Source organism: Ursus arctos, unplaced genomic scaffold (genome assembly GCF_023065955.2).
Source record: "Ursus arctos isolate Adak ecotype North America unplaced genomic scaffold, UrsArc2.0 scaffold_10, whole genome shotgun sequence".
NCBI lineage: Eukaryota > Metazoa > Chordata > Mammalia > Carnivora > Ursidae > Ursus > Ursus arctos.
Genome location: NW_026622764.1, coordinates 49,606,351 through 49,628,056, shown reverse-complemented (window position 1 = coordinate 49,628,056; position 21,706 = coordinate 49,606,351). Strand labels below are relative to the sequence as shown.

Below are 21,706 nucleotides of genomic sequence, written 5' to 3'. Positions count from 1 at the left end.
GAGTTTATTTATTTATTTGAGAGAGACAGCCAGCGAGAGAGGGAACACAAGCAGGGGGAGTGGGAGAGGAAGAAGCAGGCTCCCAGCAGAGGAACCTGATGTGGGGCTCTATCCCAGAATGCTGGGATCACACCCTGACCCAAAGGCAGACGCTTAACGATGCACCACCCAGGCGCCCCTAAGTTGATCTACTTTTCAACTGGTTTGGTTAAGTGTGTCACACCTGGATGCAGTTGACTTAAAAATATTTTACTCCTTGCTGTCTCTTTCTAATTATTTTATTTTCATTCATTCTGACCAGTGCAGAATATTTGCTCTAGAGGTGACACAAAATGAGCAGACCTTTTAGAATTTCTAGAAGAAAGGAGGAGAGTATTTATTATTAAAGCCCAAGTTAGGACAGCTGTCCGGGATACACAGTCTTCACAAAGAGAGCGCTCTCGCATATTTTCTTTCGATCCTCTCCATAACCCTGTCCTGTGTGACAACTATTGTTATCCTCATTTTATGAATAAGGAGAGCCTTTGTAAGGAGGGATCTCGAGAGATTGAATGAGGAGATGAATGTTGCCCAGAAACACTACTGTAGAATGTGACAGCACCTGCCCTGGACTTGAGTCTTTGAATTGAGAAAGCCCAAGCTCTTATCCATTATGCTGGGAGAGACGCAAGAGAGAAAAAGAACCTCAGAGGAAAAAACGAATCTGGAAGAATATTACCTCAATCGTCTTTTATAGCGATTACATAAGTAGGATTTTCACTTTCCCCCAAATACATTTACATATTAAAATTTTTAAAAACTAGTTTCGGGTATTGCACTTTTGGCCAGGAAACCTGTGTTTCAGAAGTTAGACAGACGTGTTGGGCAGTAGGTCCTACAGCTACATAGACTTTTCTGCGTGTTTGCTAGAACTCCTTTTCATTTTCTTTTAAAATAAAGATCGATAAGCTCGTGTAAAGAGAGCTTGAGTCAGTCAACAGAAGTATTCTCATTCACAGATAATGAAACTGTTTTAATGACACATTTTTTAAAGTATGCAGAGAATTCGGCTGTGAAGAAGCCTTCACAAAAACTGTGCTGAGCCTCAGAGATCTATCGCACGATCCTGGCTTATTTTATGTAATTGATCAATTCCGGAAATCATTCAAAATGTATTTGGGAATTGGTAACAGTAGTAGTTATTAGGTAGGGGAACTCTATGGAAAAGGGACAATAATGTTTTATATTCTTGGAATACGAGTGTGTTCATGCATAAATCTATTCCCCCAAACAATTTTTTTTTTAAATGCACCATGGGAGCTTGTTTAAAGGATTTTTAATTTTAATTCATTTTGTTCACCAGTCACCCTAATTTTATGTGTGTACATCCACCTAGATGTGCCATGTCTAAAGATTTCCGTTAATTTTATCATGGCTTATACAAGGGAATCAAATGCCATCGTAGTATTTAACCTGGTTCCAGCACTGTTGCTGCCTTACCTCTGCCTCAGAACAATGCTCAGAGCTGAGAGAACTAGAGACCTTTTAAAGTTCCATTTCTCCCATCAGATGGACCTCTGCTTTTTAGACTTTTTATTGAAGCATTTCCTACATACAAAAATATTTATCACAAATCGTAAGTGTACAGTTTGATAAATTGTCACAAAGTTGAACACGTATGTTTCAGCTTTTGCTTTTTGTTCAAGGGTAAATGTTGCTGAGACTAAATGGTTGAGCTGTGGTCACCACTTTTCTGGGAGGACTTCCTAATTAATAACAAAACAGAAACAAAAAACCATGTCTGTCAATGTGAGATTATAAGTTCCCCCCCAGCTTTATTGAGATGTAATTTATATGTACCATCATTTAAGTGTATGATATGATGATTTGATACATGTATATAAGTAGTGAGCCAAGTTTTAAGAGTGTTTATTTCTATCTAAGTCAACCGTTGAGGCACTTTATCATCAGATTGTTTTATTGAATGGTTACTATATGCCATGCAGCAGAACAAGTGATGCATTTACATGTCATGTCACTGAAATCTTACAACAACTCTAGAAGTTATCCTCATTTAAATAGACATGAACACGAAAGCCTAGAGAGGCTGAAAATTTTACTGGCGCTCAAATACCTAGGGCACGGTGCAGTCTAGCCGTAAGTAAGGGTCATTCGAACTCTAGAGTCTGAGCAGTTACTATTACATCCTCTTTTCATCAGCTGTATTTTTAGTACATTTGCTTCATGGCAAGTATTGTCTGATCGTGTCCTGATAGACTGAGGTGTTCGGTTTTTGGTTTTCTGTTTTTGTTTTTTAAATCAAAGGTGAAGGAAATACTTTCAAAGCAGTGCCTTCGTAGGATGAGGCTCTGGGGCATCGTTCTGATCAGAAGATTAGGCCCAGGAATTGGTCTCAAAGATGCGTTTTCATAGCAAGCGAACTGTGTTTAGTGTGTATGTTTCTTCAAGTGGCCTTCGGCTGGGGAAGAGGGACGCCCCACCCCACTCTTGGTGTTGCCTTTTGTTGTGGCAAAGTGGTGGTGTAAATACTTGAAAATGTGCTCACCTTAAAAAATGGGAGTATCTGCATTGGGGAAGTTTTTAAAGACAGTTTTAAACTCATCTTTCTTTTAGGAAAACATTTTATGGATATTTCATTTTCAGCTATTTCATAGAGGATCTTGGCAGGATGTTTCACAACAACCGTGTTACCAGATTGAGCTCTGCTGTCAGGGAACCAGTTATTTGCAAGTTCTTTTTTTTTTTTTTTCTTTTTTTAAATATAACCAAAGACTTGTTAAATAAACTTACTTCATATAGTTGGAATCATGGTCCGTGGCTTCTTTCTTTCTTTTTTTTTTTTTTTTAAAGATTTTACTTATTTATTCAACAGAGAGAGAGACAGCCAGAGAGAGAGAGGGAACACAAGCAGGGGGAGTGGGAGAGGAAGAAGCAGGCTCCCAGCAGAGGAGCCCGATGTGGGGCTCTATCCCAGAACGCCGGGATCACGCCCCGAGCCGAAGGCAGACGCTTAACCGCTGTGCCACCCAGGCGCCCCAGTCCGTGGTTTCTTAAATATCCTCTTAGGGCCTTGGGTTGGGGTATACTGAGGAAAAAAGCAAGCCCAGTGAGGGCAGCAACATACATTGCTGTTGACAGATTGGTTGTTTTCCTTCTCTTTTTAACTTGGTGGTATTGCCACATATGTCATCAACCACAACAAATGGCAACTATATAGTGGGTGGTTGGTGTTGAAATTTGGGGAGCTCTTTCCTGCCAGAACTTGGTTTGATTTTTTTATTATAGCTGCTAAGAAAAAATTGTTAGTTTTGCTTTCAACACATGTGTTAAATTTACTTGAAGTTAATAGAAAGGAAACCTGGTATGTATTTTTCTCTCTGGAGTTGTTTAAGACCCTCCGTAAAGTTACACAATAGTTGAAAGCTTATCACTACAGCTTAATTTGCTTCTAGAAACTGTGGCTTTGAATACTCTGATCTTCAACAGATTGTAATCCCAAGAAGTCTCCCATCTCTCTTCCCACCCGTCATTTTGTGACTTATTTTGGTTCTGTTACAAAAACAAATGGGAATAGTCTGCAAGTGCCAAAAGATGTCATAATAAAGTAACTTTTTTTTTTTTTTGGATTACTAGTATTTCAGACATTGGCGTAAATCAAGTTAACTCAGTTTAGGGAATATGGTTTTAAATTTTGTAATTCTTTATAGAGTAGTGGTTCTAAACCCTGCATGCACGTTAGAACCACCCAAGGAACTTTACATGCTCTGGTCACATCCCCAGATATTCCGACTTGTTTCCTCTCATGTAGGGTCAAGTATTGATATTTTTAGGTGATTTCCCAGTGTATGGTCAGCGTTGATAACCATTGGTAGAGTTAACTGGGGTTCTCTGATTCCACTAAAAGACACCAAAGAGAAGATGATTATTTAAACAAAGAGAGGTTTTAGAGATATTTGGAGATTTCTTTTTTTTAAGTAGCCAACCAAATGAAACATAGTATTTTTGTTAGGACATTAACAAAGTGTTGATACCTTCATTTCTTAAAAGGAGGTAACAGATCTTACTGCTAACTATGAGGAATATGGCCTTTTTATAAGTAGCTCTGGCCTTCCTGAAGTTCATCTTTTAAATAAATTTTGGGAAAGTTTCTGGTTGAAATTATGTGGGAAAAACTGAGGTGAATAAGATTTGGTGGTCTTCAGCAAAGAAAATAATGTCTAACCTTAATTTAGAAATAGTAACAAGAATATATAATCTTAATTGCCACAAACTAGCAAAGTCGTTTTGGGTAGAGGGAGCCAACTGTCAAATGATAGACTTAAAGCTAAATTAAATTGGATCCTGTTATGGGTTGAATTGCTCTCTGTACCCCCACCTCCCCACATTCATATATTGAAATGCTAATGCTTAATATCTCAGAATGTGACCTTATTTGGAAACAGGTTGCTACAGACGTAATTAGTTAAGATGAACTTATACTGGAGTAGAATAGGCCCCAATCCAATATGATCAGAGTCCTTACAAGAAAATGTGGACACAGACACATACAGGGGAGAACACCATGTGAACATGAAGACAGTCATCTGTGAGCCAAGGAGAGAGGCCTGGAACAGATCCCTCCCTTATAGTCCTCAGAAGGAACAACCCTGCCAACACCTTGATTTCAGATTTCCAGCCTCCAGCACTGTGAGACAACAAATTTCTGTTGTTTAAGCCGCCCAGTCTGTGGTGTTTTGTTACAGCAGCTGTAGTGAACTAATACAAGTCCCAGTAATTTATTCATTTTAAAAATGTAAATCTAGGAAAATATAACATTTGAAATTTTGCTGTGCCTTCATTTAGAGGTTGGGAACCATTTCTCGATCAGGAATTTTAGAATGTGTGGTTATAAAAGTTTTAGGTTCCTGGTAACTCAGACTTGAGCCAGTTAGTTGCTAATCACTCAGTATAAAAGGGAGGAATTTATCCTGAGCTAGAGTTTCTGGCATGTGTATTTTCCTTCCATTTGTGTTAATAGAGGGGGAGATTTTTTTCCATACCTGAGAGGGGCTTCCTGGATGTATTTTGTATATACAGATTCAGGCCTGTTACCTGACATTTAGAGTTGGTCTGTTTGTTGTATATGACTTAATAGCACCCTGGAGAAATTAGAGATGAACAGCTTTGAATATACATCTCCATTTCAGTGGAACAGAAAAGAATAGCCCACGCTTTTCATGAATGGCTAAGCACGGCTGAGTAGGGAGTGATCCTGGGAAGTCCCTATCTATGACCCACGACAAAGGTCATAATAGACTCAGATTGGAGAAGCCCTGCAAATGATGATATAGAAAGTCATACCTTAAACACAACACAGCTCCTTACCTTTTCTGTTTTTTTAAGCAGAGCCAAGTAAATATGCCAGTAAAACAAAATGGCACCATGTTTAAGGCTAACCATAATAGTGTACAGACAAAGAACATACAGACCTTTTCAGTTAAGGTTCTACCTCAGGAGTCCGTTTCAGTTAAGGTTCTACCACTTACTAGCTATATGACTTGTGGTAAATTATTTCCCTTCCCCTTGAGCTTGTATTTTCCGATGTAGAAAACAGATAATCCAGTGTATTTCCCCCATAGGATTTTGAGATGATTAAATAAGATGGTAATTCATAAAGCAATCAGCAGAATACCTGGTGCATGTTAGGTGCTAATAAATGTTAGTTAACAGCACTAGCAGAGGCAGCAGGTGAGCGGCCCCTGTGCATGCTAAACCCCCCCCATTTAGTCCGTAAAAATGAATCTCTTCTATTGTAATGTTATATACTTCATTTTAGCATCCATGCCTTAACACATCTTAACAAAACAAAACCTAGAAGTGCCCTTAGGATCAGCTAGTGCTCTTCTTTCATTTAAAGTGAGGAAAAGGGGGGCGCTTGGGTGGCTCAGTCAGTTACGCATCTGCCTTCTGCTCAGGTCATAATCTCAGGGTGCTGGGATTGAGTTCTGCATCCAGCTCCCTGCTCAGCGGGGAGTCTGCTCCTCCCTCTCCCTCTGCCCCTCCCCCTGCTTGTGCTCTCTTGCTCTCAAATAAATAAAATCTTTTTAAATAAATGAATAAATAAAGTGAGGAAAGTGACAGTAGGATTAGAGAATGCCTAGGTCTCATGATTCATAGTCTTTCTTTTTTACATGTTGCTACTTTCTAAATCACAGAACCATGTGTCCCTTTTCATTATTTTCCCTCCCTTTTTTTTCTTTTTTCCTCCTTTTCATTCTTGAGCTTTTTGCTTCAAATATCTGTAGTTATTTAAAACTCGAGAACTATGTAGATTTAGATAAAACTTTGGAGATATCCCTCGTAATATACATACCTGTAACACTCACTACTCCAAATTTCAGGAGCCAAATAGATTTGGTTTCATTTGGGTGAGGACTCCTTCTGGAAATTGCTTTGACATGCCTCTGTCTCTGACTTCGTGGGTGACCTTGGGTAAATTTCTTAATCTAATTCTTCCTTAGCCAATGGGTGGAGGTATGATAAGCCCTATTCTTACCTGATGCATAGAGTTGTTGCAGCATAAAATGAAATCATGTGAAAACTAACTCAGTTCTGGGCCTGGCCTCATTAGAAGACTAGCAGCTTAACCTTGAGCTCTTAAGAGAGAAGTAGTGTCTCAACAAGCACATGTTCATGTAGGTTGGATTGCGTGTGCCACATTCACCTCTTAAAAAAGAGAAAAGGAAAGTCCAGTGACTGTGCTTTGCTTTGGCCATTTTATAGACTTCCTCGCGCGCGTGTGTGTGTGTTTTAAAGTGCAATGTGTGAGCCTCCTACTTTCTGTTTTAAAACTTATGATTTGGAGAGTCAGTTACTTCTAACTTCCTCTTTTCTGAAATAGGAAGAAACATTTTGAAATAAAATCCAAATATGTTCAAGGGTTATTAACCATAAATTTCAGTGTCAGTATTCATGAAGGCACAGATAGTATGTTTAGCACCTGTGATATCTCAATGTTTAATTGAAGTAGTTAAATTCTTAAGAAAGAAGTAGCATTTAACCTCAGTGTGCAGTGCTACAAATATGTTAATTGTACTCCGTGTATAAGGTAATATTCATGTATTTAGGAAATATACACTGAATTATTTAGGGTTAAAGGAGGAGTGTCTACCACTATCAAACAAATCAGAAAAAAATAGAAATAATGTAGAACGATAGTGATAGACATGATCAAAAATTTCATGATCTTATGACTAGATAGAAAATGAAAGTTAATTTTCCCGTTTGAGTCAAAAGCTACTGTTAAACACAGCCTGTGTGCCAGTGACAATGTAATATTTATTAAGCTTCTGTGGTTTTTTCCTGTCAAACTTTTGTTGAGATTTTATGTAATTGTACATTTCATTTGTATGACACTCTTTATGAGTTAATGATATTAGGTTTTTTTTTTATTTAATGTGGTTTAAAAGTATGCTTTTATAGGATTTTCCAATGAAACCTCGGTTGTTAAGAACCAAGGTTGATAATAAAAGTTTTATTTGGTCTTAATAGATATATATTCTCTGCAGCCCAGAAAGATTGTCAGGATTTAAGTAGCTGATGATAGAAAAACTAAACTGATGTCCAATATAAAATATTTTTTGGTTGTATTTAACAAAAGCAAACACTTTGTTAATCCTTGTTTCTCCCTCACCCCTCCCAGCTTGGTGACCCAGCTATTTTTCCTGCTGTAATTGTGGAACATGTTCCTGGTGCTGACATTCTCAATAGTTACGCAGGCCTAGCCTGTGTGGAAGAGCCTAATGACATGATTACTGAGAGCTCCCTGGATGTCGCTGAAGAAGAGATCATAGATGAGGACGACGACGACATCACGCTTACAGGTGTGTGTGCCTCCGGCAGCACCTTACCTCCGCCTAGTTTTGGGCAGTTCCCTTGCCCTGTGATTTTGGGGGCATAAGAAGTCCCTAACTTGGTTTCAAGAAACTCCATTACCTCAGAGGCCAGAGCAGGGAGAAGGAAATTATATTTTCTTCCTCATCTACCTGTGTTGTGTAGTGCTTTCTCACCTCCCGTTCCTTCTTTCCTAAATGTATTGAGACGAATGTGACAAAATAGAGGCATATAAGAAGAACCAGACCGCCTGAACTTGTCAGGTATTCACCAAACGCTTCTTATATGGCACTCTCTGTATTCTTTTTTTTTAAGATTTTATTTATTTATTTGACAGAGAGAGAGACAGCCAGCGAGAGAGGGAACAGAAGCAAGGGGAGTGGGAGAGGAAGCAGGCTCCCTGTGGAGCAGGGAGCCTGATGTGGGACTCGATCCCAGGACCCTGGGATCACGCCCTGGGCCGAAAGCAGATGCTTAACGACTGAGCCACCCAGGCGCCCCCACACTCTGTATTCTTAATAACAATGAGAAATTGTTTGCAGGGCAAAATACAGCAATGTTTTTCTTTTATTGCTGTCACAGGAAGCAAAATAGGAGGCCATGACCCAAATGTAGGGTAAGGTGCTAGGGTTTAAAGAAGATTTCTCTTCTCATTGAGTCAGAACTAGTAACATGTTTGAAATGTGAAGAGTTCATGGTGTGAGGTGGTGAGTAATGCTGTTTTCATCAGTTTTAGAATTTGGTCTGTACATTTGTATTTTTATACATGTACATTGATCTGTCTTGGCCAGAGGTGTTGGAGCTGTTGGGGAAAATTAATTATTTGGAAGTAAAGGTTATTTGAATATTCTTAAATTAAAGAAAATAGAAAATTAACATTAGTCACAATGTTATTAACTAAACCTACACTTTATTTGTATGCCAACCATTTCAAACTAATGACCTTTTTCTGTTTCAGTATCCTATCTATAATCTTACTCTACATTTAATTATTTCTTCTTAGTCTCTTCCAGTCTATAACAGTTTCTCTGTCTTTCTTTGTCTCTCAGTAACCTTGACACTTTTGAGGAGTGCTGGTCAAACATTGTAGTATGTCCCTCAATTTTGTTTGGGTGGTATTTTGTTATGACTAGACTGAGATAATGCATTTTGGGCAAGAATACCACCAAAATGGCATTGTCTTCTCAGTGCATCATACTAACATACTAGATTATTTTTAAAAGTTCATTATCTCATTTAATTCTCACAACAGAAAAAAAGATTAGGTTAAATGAAATGACTTGCTTAAGATCACACACCAAGTGACTGAGTCTCCACTAGTAACAACAACAAACAGCGCTTAGTTTTGTATTGTCCTCTGTTCTTTACAAAACATGTTCTGCTATAGTCACATTTTTTGTTCAGGGGAACCCAGTGGAAGTTTTTTTGATAAATCTAGACTTATCAGATTTTTCCTTACCAATTAGGGAATTAGATTACTCAGATGAGAAGTTTCCATTCATTACTGATGGTGAGTTACGTGTTTTGTACAACAGAATGACCATCGCTATGCAGATAGATATCTGTTGTGTAGCTAGTGAGTTTTTTACAGTATATTCTGTGGTAACTTCTAGATGCCTTAGCGTAGGGCTACACTGTCTCTGTAGGTTGGGAATGAGGGTCTCCCCTGAAGGGGGTGTTTATTCCCAGTTTTAGTCATCAGGGTGGTCCTCAGAGAAGAAAGAGAGACTGGGGAAGCAGATCTTAGATCTTTAGGAGAAAGAATTACTTCTTTCTTTCAGTATTTCACTCTCTTGGGCTTGAACTTGAAGATAGCTGATGGCAAAATGCAAACAGACTCCTTCCTTCCTGGAAAATAGAACTGGTATTGAATGGGTCTAGAGAACAAGCCATATCTTGAAAACCAGATTTCTATTTGCATATTTCTTCTTCCTCCCCTTTCTTGTTTCCCAACCTGAGCCTTTAACTCTTCCATCCTTGTTTGAGCAATGACATAAGAAACCAAAGAACTCTGGAGCCCTCCTAAGTTCAAAGTAAGAGTGGAAAGAATGTTGTGCTTTTCAGAAACTGCAGGGGGAAAGGAGAGAGGGAAAGAAGAATTTATAAACTGTACATGTGAATCCGAGGTAGTACTTCAGATAATGTAAAGGAATTGTTAGTATTTTTAGGTATGACAATAACATACCATACATACGCTAAAATATTTAGAGATGAAATACGGTGTCTTAGATTCCTTCAGAATAATCTGGGGAGTGGGTGTGGAGTGTGTGTGAGAGAACTTTGGGAGCAGTAATTGGAGTAGGAATGAAAGAAGATTGACCTTATGCTGAGAGCGGGTATGTGAGAATTCATTATACTATGTTCCATAATTTTTATTTTTGTTTGAAATTTTCAATAATAAAAAGATTGATCTATTTTTATGGATATGAGGCTCATATTAGACTGCAGGTGTCATTTGTATGCCCTGATTTCAAATTTTCATGTTCATTGCAATACTTTCATTTTTATGATTGGTTGATCTCATATCAAATTTGATATATATTCGAACCTATAAAATACATGTATAATAGTAAAATACCACTTTCATCTGTTTGTATGTTAAGAGTTCCACATAAGGTTTCATTTGGAAAAAGGTTATGGTGTTAACAATTTTTGAAAATCATTTGACCATGAGTTCTTTGTATGTGGAGATTGTTCTCCCATTGCCACTCTTTGAAGATCTAAAAGTAAAATTATTAACAGAGATGGTACAAATACTGTTTCTCAAATAGAAGGTAACCACGATGACTACATTGATTAGTAAATCTTGTCTTTTAAATAATACTAGTATGTGTCTCTTCATATGTATACTTGTCTGTTTTTATAAGGTCAAACGCAATTTTTAGTAATTTATAATAACAACAAATGCATTTAATAAATTATTCCCTAAGTTATTATGGTATCAATGCTTTCTGTTCTTGGTATAAATAGATTTTAACTAGTTGCTAGATCACAGCTAATCTGTTACAAAGAAGTTTTAAAATGCATGTATGAAAAGCTTGTGGGGTTTATTATTGCCAGAAGAAATTTTTGTCATCCATTTAATGAAAGGCTAACATGTTCTTTGTTCTTAAAAGCTCGATGTACTTTTTTGGTTTTCTTTCCTGTTCCATGTAGGACCTACCCATTTATTTTGCTTTTCTCAATCTAAGCACTGCAGCTGAATGGAATAAACAAAGTTCTACAAGCTAACATTGATACTAAACATATTTAACTTGCCTCCTATTTCTGAAATGCAGAAGGTGACATGATTTCTGTATATAGCTGTGGAATGATTTCTACTGTATAGTAAATTAAAAAGGCAAGGGTCAGGTAGCATAAATAGTATATTACTTTTTATTTAAGATAGGAAAAAGTGTATAAATGATATCTGTCTTTGCTTATATTTTAAAAATAGAAAGATAAACCCCAAAACTAATAAAAATGTTTTCTTACAGGGAAAAGGAAGGGACAGGGATGAAAGGTAGATTTTCTAAATGTACTTTGATTTGTCATTTTTACTTTGGAACCCTGTAAACATTTAACATAATTATAGACCAACACTATGTCCAAAAGAGGAAGAATTAGCAATCTAAAAATTGAAAGCACACTAACACAGATGAGCCTAATTACATTATTGAGGCGTGGCATAACCATATAGAGAAGCTTTACTTAAAGTGATTTTTTTGGGCAGTGCCTGGGTGGCTCAGTCAGTTAAGTGTCTGCCTTCAGGGCTCAGGTCAGCTCAGGTCATGATCCCAGGGTCCTGGGATTGTGCCCCACTTGGGTCTCCCTGCTCAGCAGGGGTCTGCTTCTCCCTCTGTGTGCTCTCTCTCTCAAGTAAATAAATAAAATCTTTTAAAAAAAGGTAAAAGTGATTTTTAAAAAGATTTTATTTGTTTATTTAGAGAGAATGTGAGTGGGAGAGGGGGAGAGGGAGAAAGAGAATCTTAAGCAGGCTCCATGCCCAGCCTGGAGCCCACTATGGGGCTCGATCTCACGACCCTGAGATCATGAGCCGAAGCCGAGAGTCAGACACTTAACTGACTGAGCCACCCAGGTGCCCCTAAAGTTATTTTTAAGGCTGTGCATTTCTTAACAGGAAATAGCCTAAAAAGCAAAGAATAAAATAAAGCTGCTAAGGAATCTTAAATTGTTTTCAGTAATTACAACTTGTGTGAATGTGTGTATATGAGAGATAAATTAGGGTAAAATCAAATAAATAACAAAGTTAATCTAGTAAGGAGCCAAGATTTATAGAGTAAAATTGGATATATAAGTGTTAAATTGCAAAGTTAGATAAAAATTTTATAATCCTATAAATTCTATATAAATACATGGTATAAATATATAATTCTAGAAATAAATTCTGTAACACTAAATTTGAATTGAAAATATTAGTATGAACTCATGATCTATTTTCTTCTTTAAAAAAACAAAAAATATTTTTTTAGCCAAACATAGGACAACTTAAGCATTAATAAAGACAGTACCTAATGGATTGAAGTATATCTAATATGTTTATTTTTTAATTTATTTTTTATTTTTAAAAAATTCATTGATTTCTTTTAGAAAGAGCGGGGGGAGGGGCAGAGAGAGAGAGAAACCCAAGAGGACTCTGCTCTGAGCGTAGAGCCCGACGTGGGGCTCAATCTCAAGACCCTGAGATCTCATGACCTGAGCCCAAGCCAAGAATTAGATGCTTAACTGACTAAGCCACCTAGGTGCCCCTCCCTTTTTAAAAAAGATTTATTTATTTGAGGGAGAGAGAGAGAGCACGTGCATGAGCGGGGGGAGGGGAGAGGGAGGGAAGCAGTAAAAAAACGAGACATAGAGGGGCGCCTGGGTATCTCAGTCAGTTAAGCGTTCCCAGTCTTGATCTCAGCTCAGGCCTTGATCTCAGTCAGGGTTGTGAGTTTAAGCCCCGTGTTGTGCTCTATGCTGGGGTGGCCTATCTAGAGTCTACTGAGAAAAAAGAAGTAGAGAAATATTTAATAGTCCTATTCAGGATTGGTTTTTATCTGTTGATACAAAGTATGTACATAAGCCCAAGCATTAAGTGATGTTCAAGAGATCCAAGTCTGTGTTTTCGAGCAGCAGAGGTCTTGTAGCTAACTCGTGTTTTCGTCAAATGTATCGTAGTTGAAGCGTCCTGTCCGAATGGGGATGAAACGATTGAAACTATCGAGGCTGCTGAGGCACTCCTCAATATGGATTCTCCTGGCCCTATGCTGGATGAAAAACGAATAAGTGAGTGATCATGCACCATGACTGTTCATGGTAATATACTTGGGAAAGTTCTTCTTGCCATCATTCTCTGTTAGATGGCAAAGACCTAGAGACCAGGGATCATGTTTGGTATGTTTTGTGTCCCCACCGCACTTTAAAGTACAGAACTAGTTGAGACACCTTTGCTGAAGTATTCTGTTAAACAAGAGTTTTGTGTTTTTTTTTTAATTGAGGAGTGAGACCTTTAGGAATAAAAATAATGTATTTAGTTGTCAAATAGCAGATTAGCTAGAATTTATTCTTGTAATCTCATTGGTGAAAGTATTAGGGCATTTACAGCCCAAACTATTATAATTTAATGATCTGTATGAGTATTCATCAGTGAATAGGCAAAAATTCATTGAAAAAATTTCTACCACCTCATGGCAGAAAATTCACTGCCACGTTTTGTTTTTGTTTTTTTTTTAAGATTTTGTTTATTTATTCGACAGAGATAGAGACAGCCAGTGAGAGAGGGAACACAAGCAGGGGGAGTGGGAGAGGAAGAAGCAGGCTCATAGCGGAGGAGCCTGATATGGGGCTCGATCCCATAACGCCGGGATCACGCCCTGAGCCGAAGGCAGACGCTTAACCGCTGTGCCACCCAGGCGCCCCTCACTGCCACGTTATTGATCTGCTTTTAAATCCATGTTCTCCTTTGAGTTTTTCTGACAAAGCGTCAAACTCATAAAATTATTACTAAATGAGTTTAAGATGTGGTTGAGTATTTTCTGTATGCACAGCAGTGCATTAGGCAATAATGTGATACACAAATGAACAGATAACTGTTTTTTCCCCCCTCAAGTTTACAGATTAATTTTGAAGGTAGTTGTTTATGTAAAAGCCAAAAATAAAGGCCCTGGGAAGGATGGCAAAGTGTTCTGGAAGAAAAGAGTACTCTGGCTGAGAATGTCAGAGACAGGCTTTATGGAAGGAATGTTTTCACCTGGGCTATAAAAGACAAATAAGCTTTTAGTGGAAAGAGGAGCTAGGGACTGGCATTTAAGGTAGAGAGAATGGGTTGAGCCAAGAAGACAGACCTGTAAAAAAAGAGTGAAATGTTTGAGATAAAAATGCTTTGGTGTAGCTGAACTGTAAGCTTCATGGTAGGCGGGAGATGAGAGTGGAAAGGTAGGTTTGATCTACATTGTGCAAGCTTCAAATGGCAGGCTGTGGAGTTTGGGTTGTTCTTATTATTAGTTTTTTCCTCTATATAAACTATGCAAAAAGTCAGTTTTATTTTTCTAAAAATTTTCAGGGCATAAAGTTTTGTGTAGAAGAATTATATGGTCAAATCAGACTTAGGTTTCCGAGAATAACTTTAGTAACAATGAGAGAAGAATGGAGAAGAGAAACAAGATAGATTGGCGAGAGGAAGTCAAGTAAGAAGGGCATTAAATTAGTCCTATCAAGCCTGGTCTGACTTGGGGTGCCTAATTTAGGACAGCGGAAATAAAATGGACTAGATTTCAAGATTTTATTTCTACTTTAATCTTCATAGAAATAGGAAATTGTCTGATGAGATTATTTTGATTTATAATACAAAGTTGATTATAATTAGTTGATTTTATTTCCATTAGATAATAATCTATTTAGTTCATCTGAAGAGGACATTGTTGCTGCCCCCATCACCCATGTGTCCGTCACACTAGACGGGATTCCTGAAGTGATGGAAGCTCAGCAGGTTCAAGAGACATATGCACGCTCGCCAGGGGCATCATCACCAGAACAGCCTAAGAGAAAGAAAGGTGGGTGATTAATTTGTTTAGGGCTAACAGCCCAGTTTTGATGCAGAATCTAAATGTAATTTTTATTCAAGGATATTTGTACACCAGTTAAAACTTACATAAGAAGAAGTGAGGGTACAAGACATAAATTAAAAGGTATAGATCTTCATATTAGATTATTTGGTGTATCTCACGGAATAGGGCTTTCCAACTTTTTAAAGCCTCAATCTTTTATCTAAACCCTTTTATCCAAATTCAGAAAGAGCTTGGGTAAGGGCACTTAGCTTCTAGCTTCCGTCCACAGGGCGTAGTTTGAAAACCACCAGCATAGATTCCGATGTAAGATTCCAGTGGGAAAAATAATGAGTTGGAAATCAGCAGGTAAGTAATTGAAGAGGAAAATGTTAGATTTTAATTAGATTTAAATTTCAAAGGGAATTTTTCACTCTTCACTCATTAGGACCATGTCTGCATTCTAAAGTCTGACACTCTTCCCATTTCATTGCCTTCTGATTCTCCTCCAGTTTGTGTAATATTTTTTTTTCTTTTTTTTTCTTTTTTCCTTTTTTTTTTAATTTTTATTTTGTTATATTAGTAGTTTGTGTAATATTTTGAGTTTAATATCTTGGTTAATCACCAGCCACCCAGTAACCTAACTCCACATGAAAGTAAGGGGAAGTCCAGGAGCCCAAAGTGAAGAGGAAAATAAAAACACTAAGAGTGAGCTGAGGCCGCAGCATCTCTGAAGGGATGAGATGGGTACGTCAGTTTGATTGCCCATGCAGAGGCAGACGCTTATGTCTTGGTCCAGTGCGAGATGAGGGATTAGAGACTTCAGCATGTCATTGGGATCCTCCTGGGAAAAACAGTCCACTCACTGGCACAGAACAGGTATCAAGGAAGTTTGTATTTCTCAGCTGGGGCTCTGAGTGGAAAAATTCTTTCTGTCAGAATTCATAATGGTAGGCTTACATAATCTAGGTTTATGATCAGATTTTAACTATTACTGACTTCAGAAATTCCCAGGCAAGTAATTAACGTAAAAGTCACCCCAGACTAGCAATAACTTTGGGGTCCTAGGCAGAAGCTCTTGTATAAAACTGCTCTGGCAAGTCATACGTTTAAACCCACGCTGACAGGATTTCCTCATGCCCTGTTGAAGGTGAGCTCACACTGCAGTGTTACAGAATATGTAATAAGAGAATTGCTGAATGAGAAGTAGAAGACATAGAAGATTCTAGGATTAGTTCTCTAAGAACTTCAGTTAATAGAATTATCAAATAGAAACTTTCAGTGAGGGGCACCTGGGTGGCTCAGTTGTTAAGCGTCTGCCTTTGGCTCAGGGTGTGATCCCGGCGTTATGGGATCGAGCCCCACATCAGGCTCCTCTACTGGGAGCCTGCTTCTTCCTCTCTCACTCCCCCTGCTTGTGTTCCCTCTCTCGCTGGCTGTCTCTCTCTGTCAAATAAATAAATAAAATCTTAAAAAAAAAAAAAGCAGCTCAGTGAATATGACTATAGTTATTAAGGCAAAAGAATGAAAAAGAAGGTCAACCATTACAAAATACCAGGTGGAACTTCCTCCTCTAGACAAGATGGAATACAGAACCTGATTTGGCAGTAATTTTGGGATATGACAACAAAAACAGAAATTAGTAAGTGGAACTATGTTAAACTAAAAAGCTTCTGCACAGGGAAAGAAACTATCAGCAAAATGAAAAGGCCACCTACAGAATGGGAGAAGATATTTGCAAGTTATATATCTGATAAGGGGTTAATATCCAAAATATATAAGGAACTCCTACAACTCAATAGCAAGAAAGCCAAACAATCTCACTAAAAAATGGACAGAGAACCTGAATAGACATTTCTCTAAAGAAGACCTACAGATGGCCAACGGGTACATGAAAAGATATGCTCAACTTCACTAATCGACAGGGAAATGCAAATCGAAACCACAGTAAGCTATCACCTTGCACCTGTCACAATGGCTGTGATCAAAAAGGCAGGAGATAAGTTGTTGGCAAAGATGTGGAAAAAAAGGAACCTTTGTGCACTGTTGGTGGGAATGTAAATTGGTACACCCACTATGGAAAACAGTATGGAGTTTCCTCAAAATGTTAAAACTACAAACACCCTGTGGTCTAGCAGTCTTCCTCCTGGGTGTATGTCCAGAAGAAATTAAAGTAAGATATCGAAGAGATACTGCACTCTCATGTTCATCGCAGCATGGAAAAACATAGATGGGCCTTGAGGGCATTATTCTAAGTGAAATGAGAGAGAGACAAATACTGTGTGCTGTCACTTACATGTAGAATCTGAAATAGCCAAACTCATAGAGGCAGGGAGAGATTGTGATTGCTGGGGGGCTGAGCAAATGGGGAGATGTCAGTCCGAGCGTACAAACTTCTCGTTACAAAATGAACAAGTTCTGGGGATCTAATGTACAGCATAGTAACTTTGGTAAACAATATTCTATTATGTACTTGAAAGTTGCTGAGAGAGTAATCTTAAATGTTCACACCCAAAAAACCAAGTAATTATTATGTGAGGTAATGGTATATTAACTAACCCTACTGTGGTCATTGTTTTACAACCTAGAAGTGTATCAAATCTTCGTATTGTACACCTTAAAAATACACAATTACATGTCATGATATCTCAGTAATGCTGGGAAAAAATTTTAATAAACCCCCAGAACCTGGGTTTATCCTCCTATTAAAACAACTAAAATACAGACAAAATATATGAAACAGTGCCTTTAAAGACATCAGTCAACAAAAGCAAGTGATCCCTGAGAAACAGGAAACAAATGAGGTGAGCCCTATGAGATGACCCCACCTTACTGCGTGGAGACATTTTTTTTTTTTAAAACAGTTTGGCAGTTTCTTTAAACATTTAATGCATACTTAACATGTGACCCGGCCATTCTTCTACTTAGTATTTACCCAAAAAAGATGAAGTCATACATTTCTAGAAAAACATCTGCATGAATGAATGTTCTTAGCACTTCTATCGGCAATAGCCCAAAACTTGAAACAACCTAGATGTCTATCGACTGCTGACTGGATGAACAACTTTGTGGTATATCTACTCAAGGAAATACCACTCAGCAATAAAACAGAATGTACTGTTGATACATGCAACAAAAGTGGATGAATTTCAACATAATTATGCTAAAGGAAAGAAGCCAAATTTACATATAATATATACGTAAATATATGTTTGTCTTCATATAAAATTGTGGGAACTGCAAACTAATCTATGACAGAAAATCTATCAGAAGTTGGCTGCCTTTGGATTGGGCAGAGTGGGAAAGGTATAAGGATTGCAGAGGGGTACAAAGCACTTCTGGAGGTGAGGAATATGTTCACTATTTTGAACATAGGGATGGTTTCACAGGTCAAGACTTATGTTGGAAGATATCAAATTGTAGATTTTACACATATGCAGTTTCATTGTATGTCTGTTACACTTCAGTAAAGCTGTTTTTAAAGTGAAGGACTAATATCCTAATTAATAGTGGAAGACTGATGTGAGAAGGAGTCAAACAGAACACATAATATATGGATTAAACAGATTAGTCACTGTTTAAAAGAGCATTAGTGAGCTCCAACATAGACCTGATATGGAATAAAAAATATGAAAGGGTTTGAGATGTGAGGATTGAATGAAAAGGTCTACATGTTTAATCAAAGCTCCAGTAAGAGAGACCACGTAGAGCAAGGAAGCGGCAGTATTCCAAGCTAACGACAGAGTTTTCCAAAGTGACATTAATCTCAACATGGTGAGTCCTAGGTAGCATAACTCAAATCCAGGCCTAAATACATTATAGTAAAAATGCAAAACACCGCCCCCCAACCCCCACCCCCCAAAAAAGATGAGATGAACAAACCAGGGAGAAAGTACATTACTTGGAGAGGATTGATTTTTAGATTGGCAGCTTAGAAGTTCCCAGTAGAGGCTGGAAGTGTTGGGTATCTTCAAAGTATTGAGAAGAACTGTCAACCAAAAATTCTGTATCCAGCTAACATAAAACTCACATGAAGGCATGCCACCTTGAATGGTAAGGAAGATGATGGAAAGGATGGATATTGGGTAGGTTTATCAGCTGTCACTGTCTTGACTAAAACTAGTGGTGAAAACAGTGGGAAAAAGAAAATGATGTTATCGATCAGAAAAAGTAGGTAAATAGAAGGCATAAAATAAGGTGGCAGGAGGGCTAGGAGCTAACTGAAGTCTTTGCTCTTAATATTTGTTACCATTAACGCAGTCACCCAGAAGTATCTGCCTCATGAATGGTTCCCTGCAGATGTCTGCAGGCATGGAAGTGAAGATAGCTGGCGGACTGGGTTCTATGTTTATACATTAAGAGGGGCCTGAAGAGTGACTTTTTTGATCCACTTCTGATTCTTACCCTAACTTCAGAATTTTTCCTATTCGGTTTGGGGATGTGTTGTTACTAACCTTGTGGCATTAGGTCTAGAATTCTGATCTTCTAAGTTATTGCCCTATATTATCCTAACCCAGAATTCACCCTCGTGATCTAGACCAGAGAGAGTCAGCCTCAAGAATGTTGGGGTAAAGGGGCACCTGTCTGCCTCACGCTATGGTAGAACAGGAGACTCTTGATCTTGGGTCTTGAGTTTGAGCCCACATTGGGCAGAGAGATTACTTAATTTAAAAAAAATGTTGGAGTAAAATATACTAAGGTATCCGTTTATGCTTACTTTTCATTGTTTTTCATGTGCAGAAAGGTAGTCTGTCCAGATGGCATGATCATCTCAGCATAAATCCTGGGCAAAATTCCACCAACTTGTGCTTCTAGATAAATGGGGCAAAAGAAGATCACAAACAAAGCTCGGGTCAGACTACAGTTAGCACCGTTGAAGTGGACTCAGAGATTGAATCATACGTTAACTGTAAAGTTTGTTTTGCTGTGAATTAAAAGGAGTATAGAAAAATGAGAGGTTTCAAAATACATGGGAAAGTGAAAGTTGACTATGTAGTTCACCAGAATTTTGCCTCACGCATTTTTTGTGTATCTAGAGTTTTGGGAATTTTCCAGTATTTAAGAATGACCTGTATGCGGATGGGAGAGAAGCTGAAAATTGACTTCTCTTATTGTAAAAAGCTTATATAACCAACAGACCGGTAAATCTGTATGGCTTACTTTTTGAGCCCAAGTCTTACCAACATCAGGAATATTCCCCCACATTTTTAAGAAAGCACCGTCAGTTTTGTTGCCTCACAATGTTTTAAACTTAACCTCACTTTTATAAGTGAGCCGACGTATCATTTCGTACACAAAAGCATTTGTGATCACACCTACACTAATGATAAATTTTCACTGAAGTTATTTTCCTTTTGAGTAAATAGCATTTTAGGAAACCAGTATGTGTGGTATTCTGTATATATATATAAAGTATTTGGCATATGAAATTTAGGATAAATGACCAAATAGCATTCATAAACAGCTAAATTGTCCATTTTCTCTCAATTTTGATGGCAAATCCTTACACAGAGCTGTTCTGTTTTCAGGGAGAAAAACGAAACCTCCACGACCAGATTCCCCAGCCACTACGCCAAACATATCTGTGAAGAAGAAAAATAAAGATGGTAAGGGTAAGTATGATAATTTCCTTACAACGCTTACAGGTCCGATAACATTTAGATTGCTGTAAAATACCTACATATCATAGGTAAAGTCCACCAGCTCTCTTGACTTATTGAAATGGATCTTCTTGCTGCCAAATGCTCATAAGGTACAAGTTGGCACCTTCTGTAAAGAGTCTGGTGATAATGGAGCCCAAGAAATCCATTTAAGAGATTTTTTTTAATGTACCTGTCAAAATAATCCATCCTTTAAGATTGAGCCTTTTGAAAGATTTCAGCAAGGTTAGCTTTTCAGTTCGTAGACACTTTATAACATTGTTTTGGAGTTCTACTATTTTCGTAACTGCTGCCCAAATTTGAAGAAAATTGTTAAGGTCAATCCACTGGCTGTGATATAAAGAGAACAACCATTGAAAGGTTTTGTACCACACTTCACTCGGTCTTTTATGTTATGGTTCTTAAAGAGGTAGGGAAAAAGTCATCTCAGAATGCTTTCTTCTTAAGTCGTCTTCAGTCTAATTGCCAAGATTGCTCTGTCCAGATGTCTTATATGGGACGAATAAAAAGACCTATATTGAGACCCTAAAAATTATCACCAGTGCTAACCAAATTGTGTAATATTTTTGTATAATTATAGAGGGAACTGCCAAGACTTTTAGTTGGGTTTAATTTTGCTCTTTTCCAATGAAATTTTGGTCAAATAGAAATTGCTTTTGTTTCAGGAAACACAATTTATCTCTGGGAGTTTTTACTGGCACTGCTCCAGGACAAAGCTACTTGTCCTAAATATATCAAATGGACCCAGCGAGAAAAAGGCATTTTTAAACTGGTGGATTCTAAAGCAGTATCCAGGTTGTGGGGAAAGCACAAAAACAAACCTGACATGAATTACGAGACCATGGGAAGAGCTCTCAGGTACATGAAGTTTCTGTACCTCATTGTGTTAAGAATATTGTTTCCTAAATACTAAAAAGGTAGCTTCTAAAAAGGCAGAGGATTACAAAATGGTGAATTTTATTATTGAAGTGCTAAAACTGCGCCACTTACAGAAATCAGTATGTATTTAAATTGAAATTTTATTCTGATCTGGGCAAATGTTTTTCTTTAAAAAAAAAGTCTTCGTGCAAACCACAGATATTTTACTTAGAAAGGGATTAGAAAATGCAAACTGCCATAAATCCTGCCAAAACAGGAATTATAAATTGG

At 37.8% G+C, this 21,706-nt stretch overlaps 1 protein-coding gene across 6 annotated transcripts in view; it reads left to right on the top strand.

Moving 5' to 3' along the window:
• The window catches only part of ELF1 (E74 like ETS transcription factor 1), a 102,160-nt gene that overhangs the window by 70,684 nt on the left and 9,770 nt on the right, over positions 1-21,706 (top strand). For all 6 annotated transcript variants that reach the window (XM_026493366.4, XM_048215531.2, XM_057308253.1 and 3 more), the window contains 5 exons: positions 7,682-7,862; positions 13,033-13,140; positions 14,739-14,906; positions 20,426-20,509; positions 21,223-21,415. In XM_026493366.4, the coding sequence (XP_026349151.2) occupies positions 7,682-7,862; positions 13,033-13,140; positions 14,739-14,906; positions 20,426-20,509; positions 21,223-21,415 (734 nt within the window). The remainder of the gene's footprint in view (positions 1-7,681; positions 7,863-13,032; positions 13,141-14,738; positions 14,907-20,425; positions 20,510-21,222; positions 21,416-21,706) is intronic.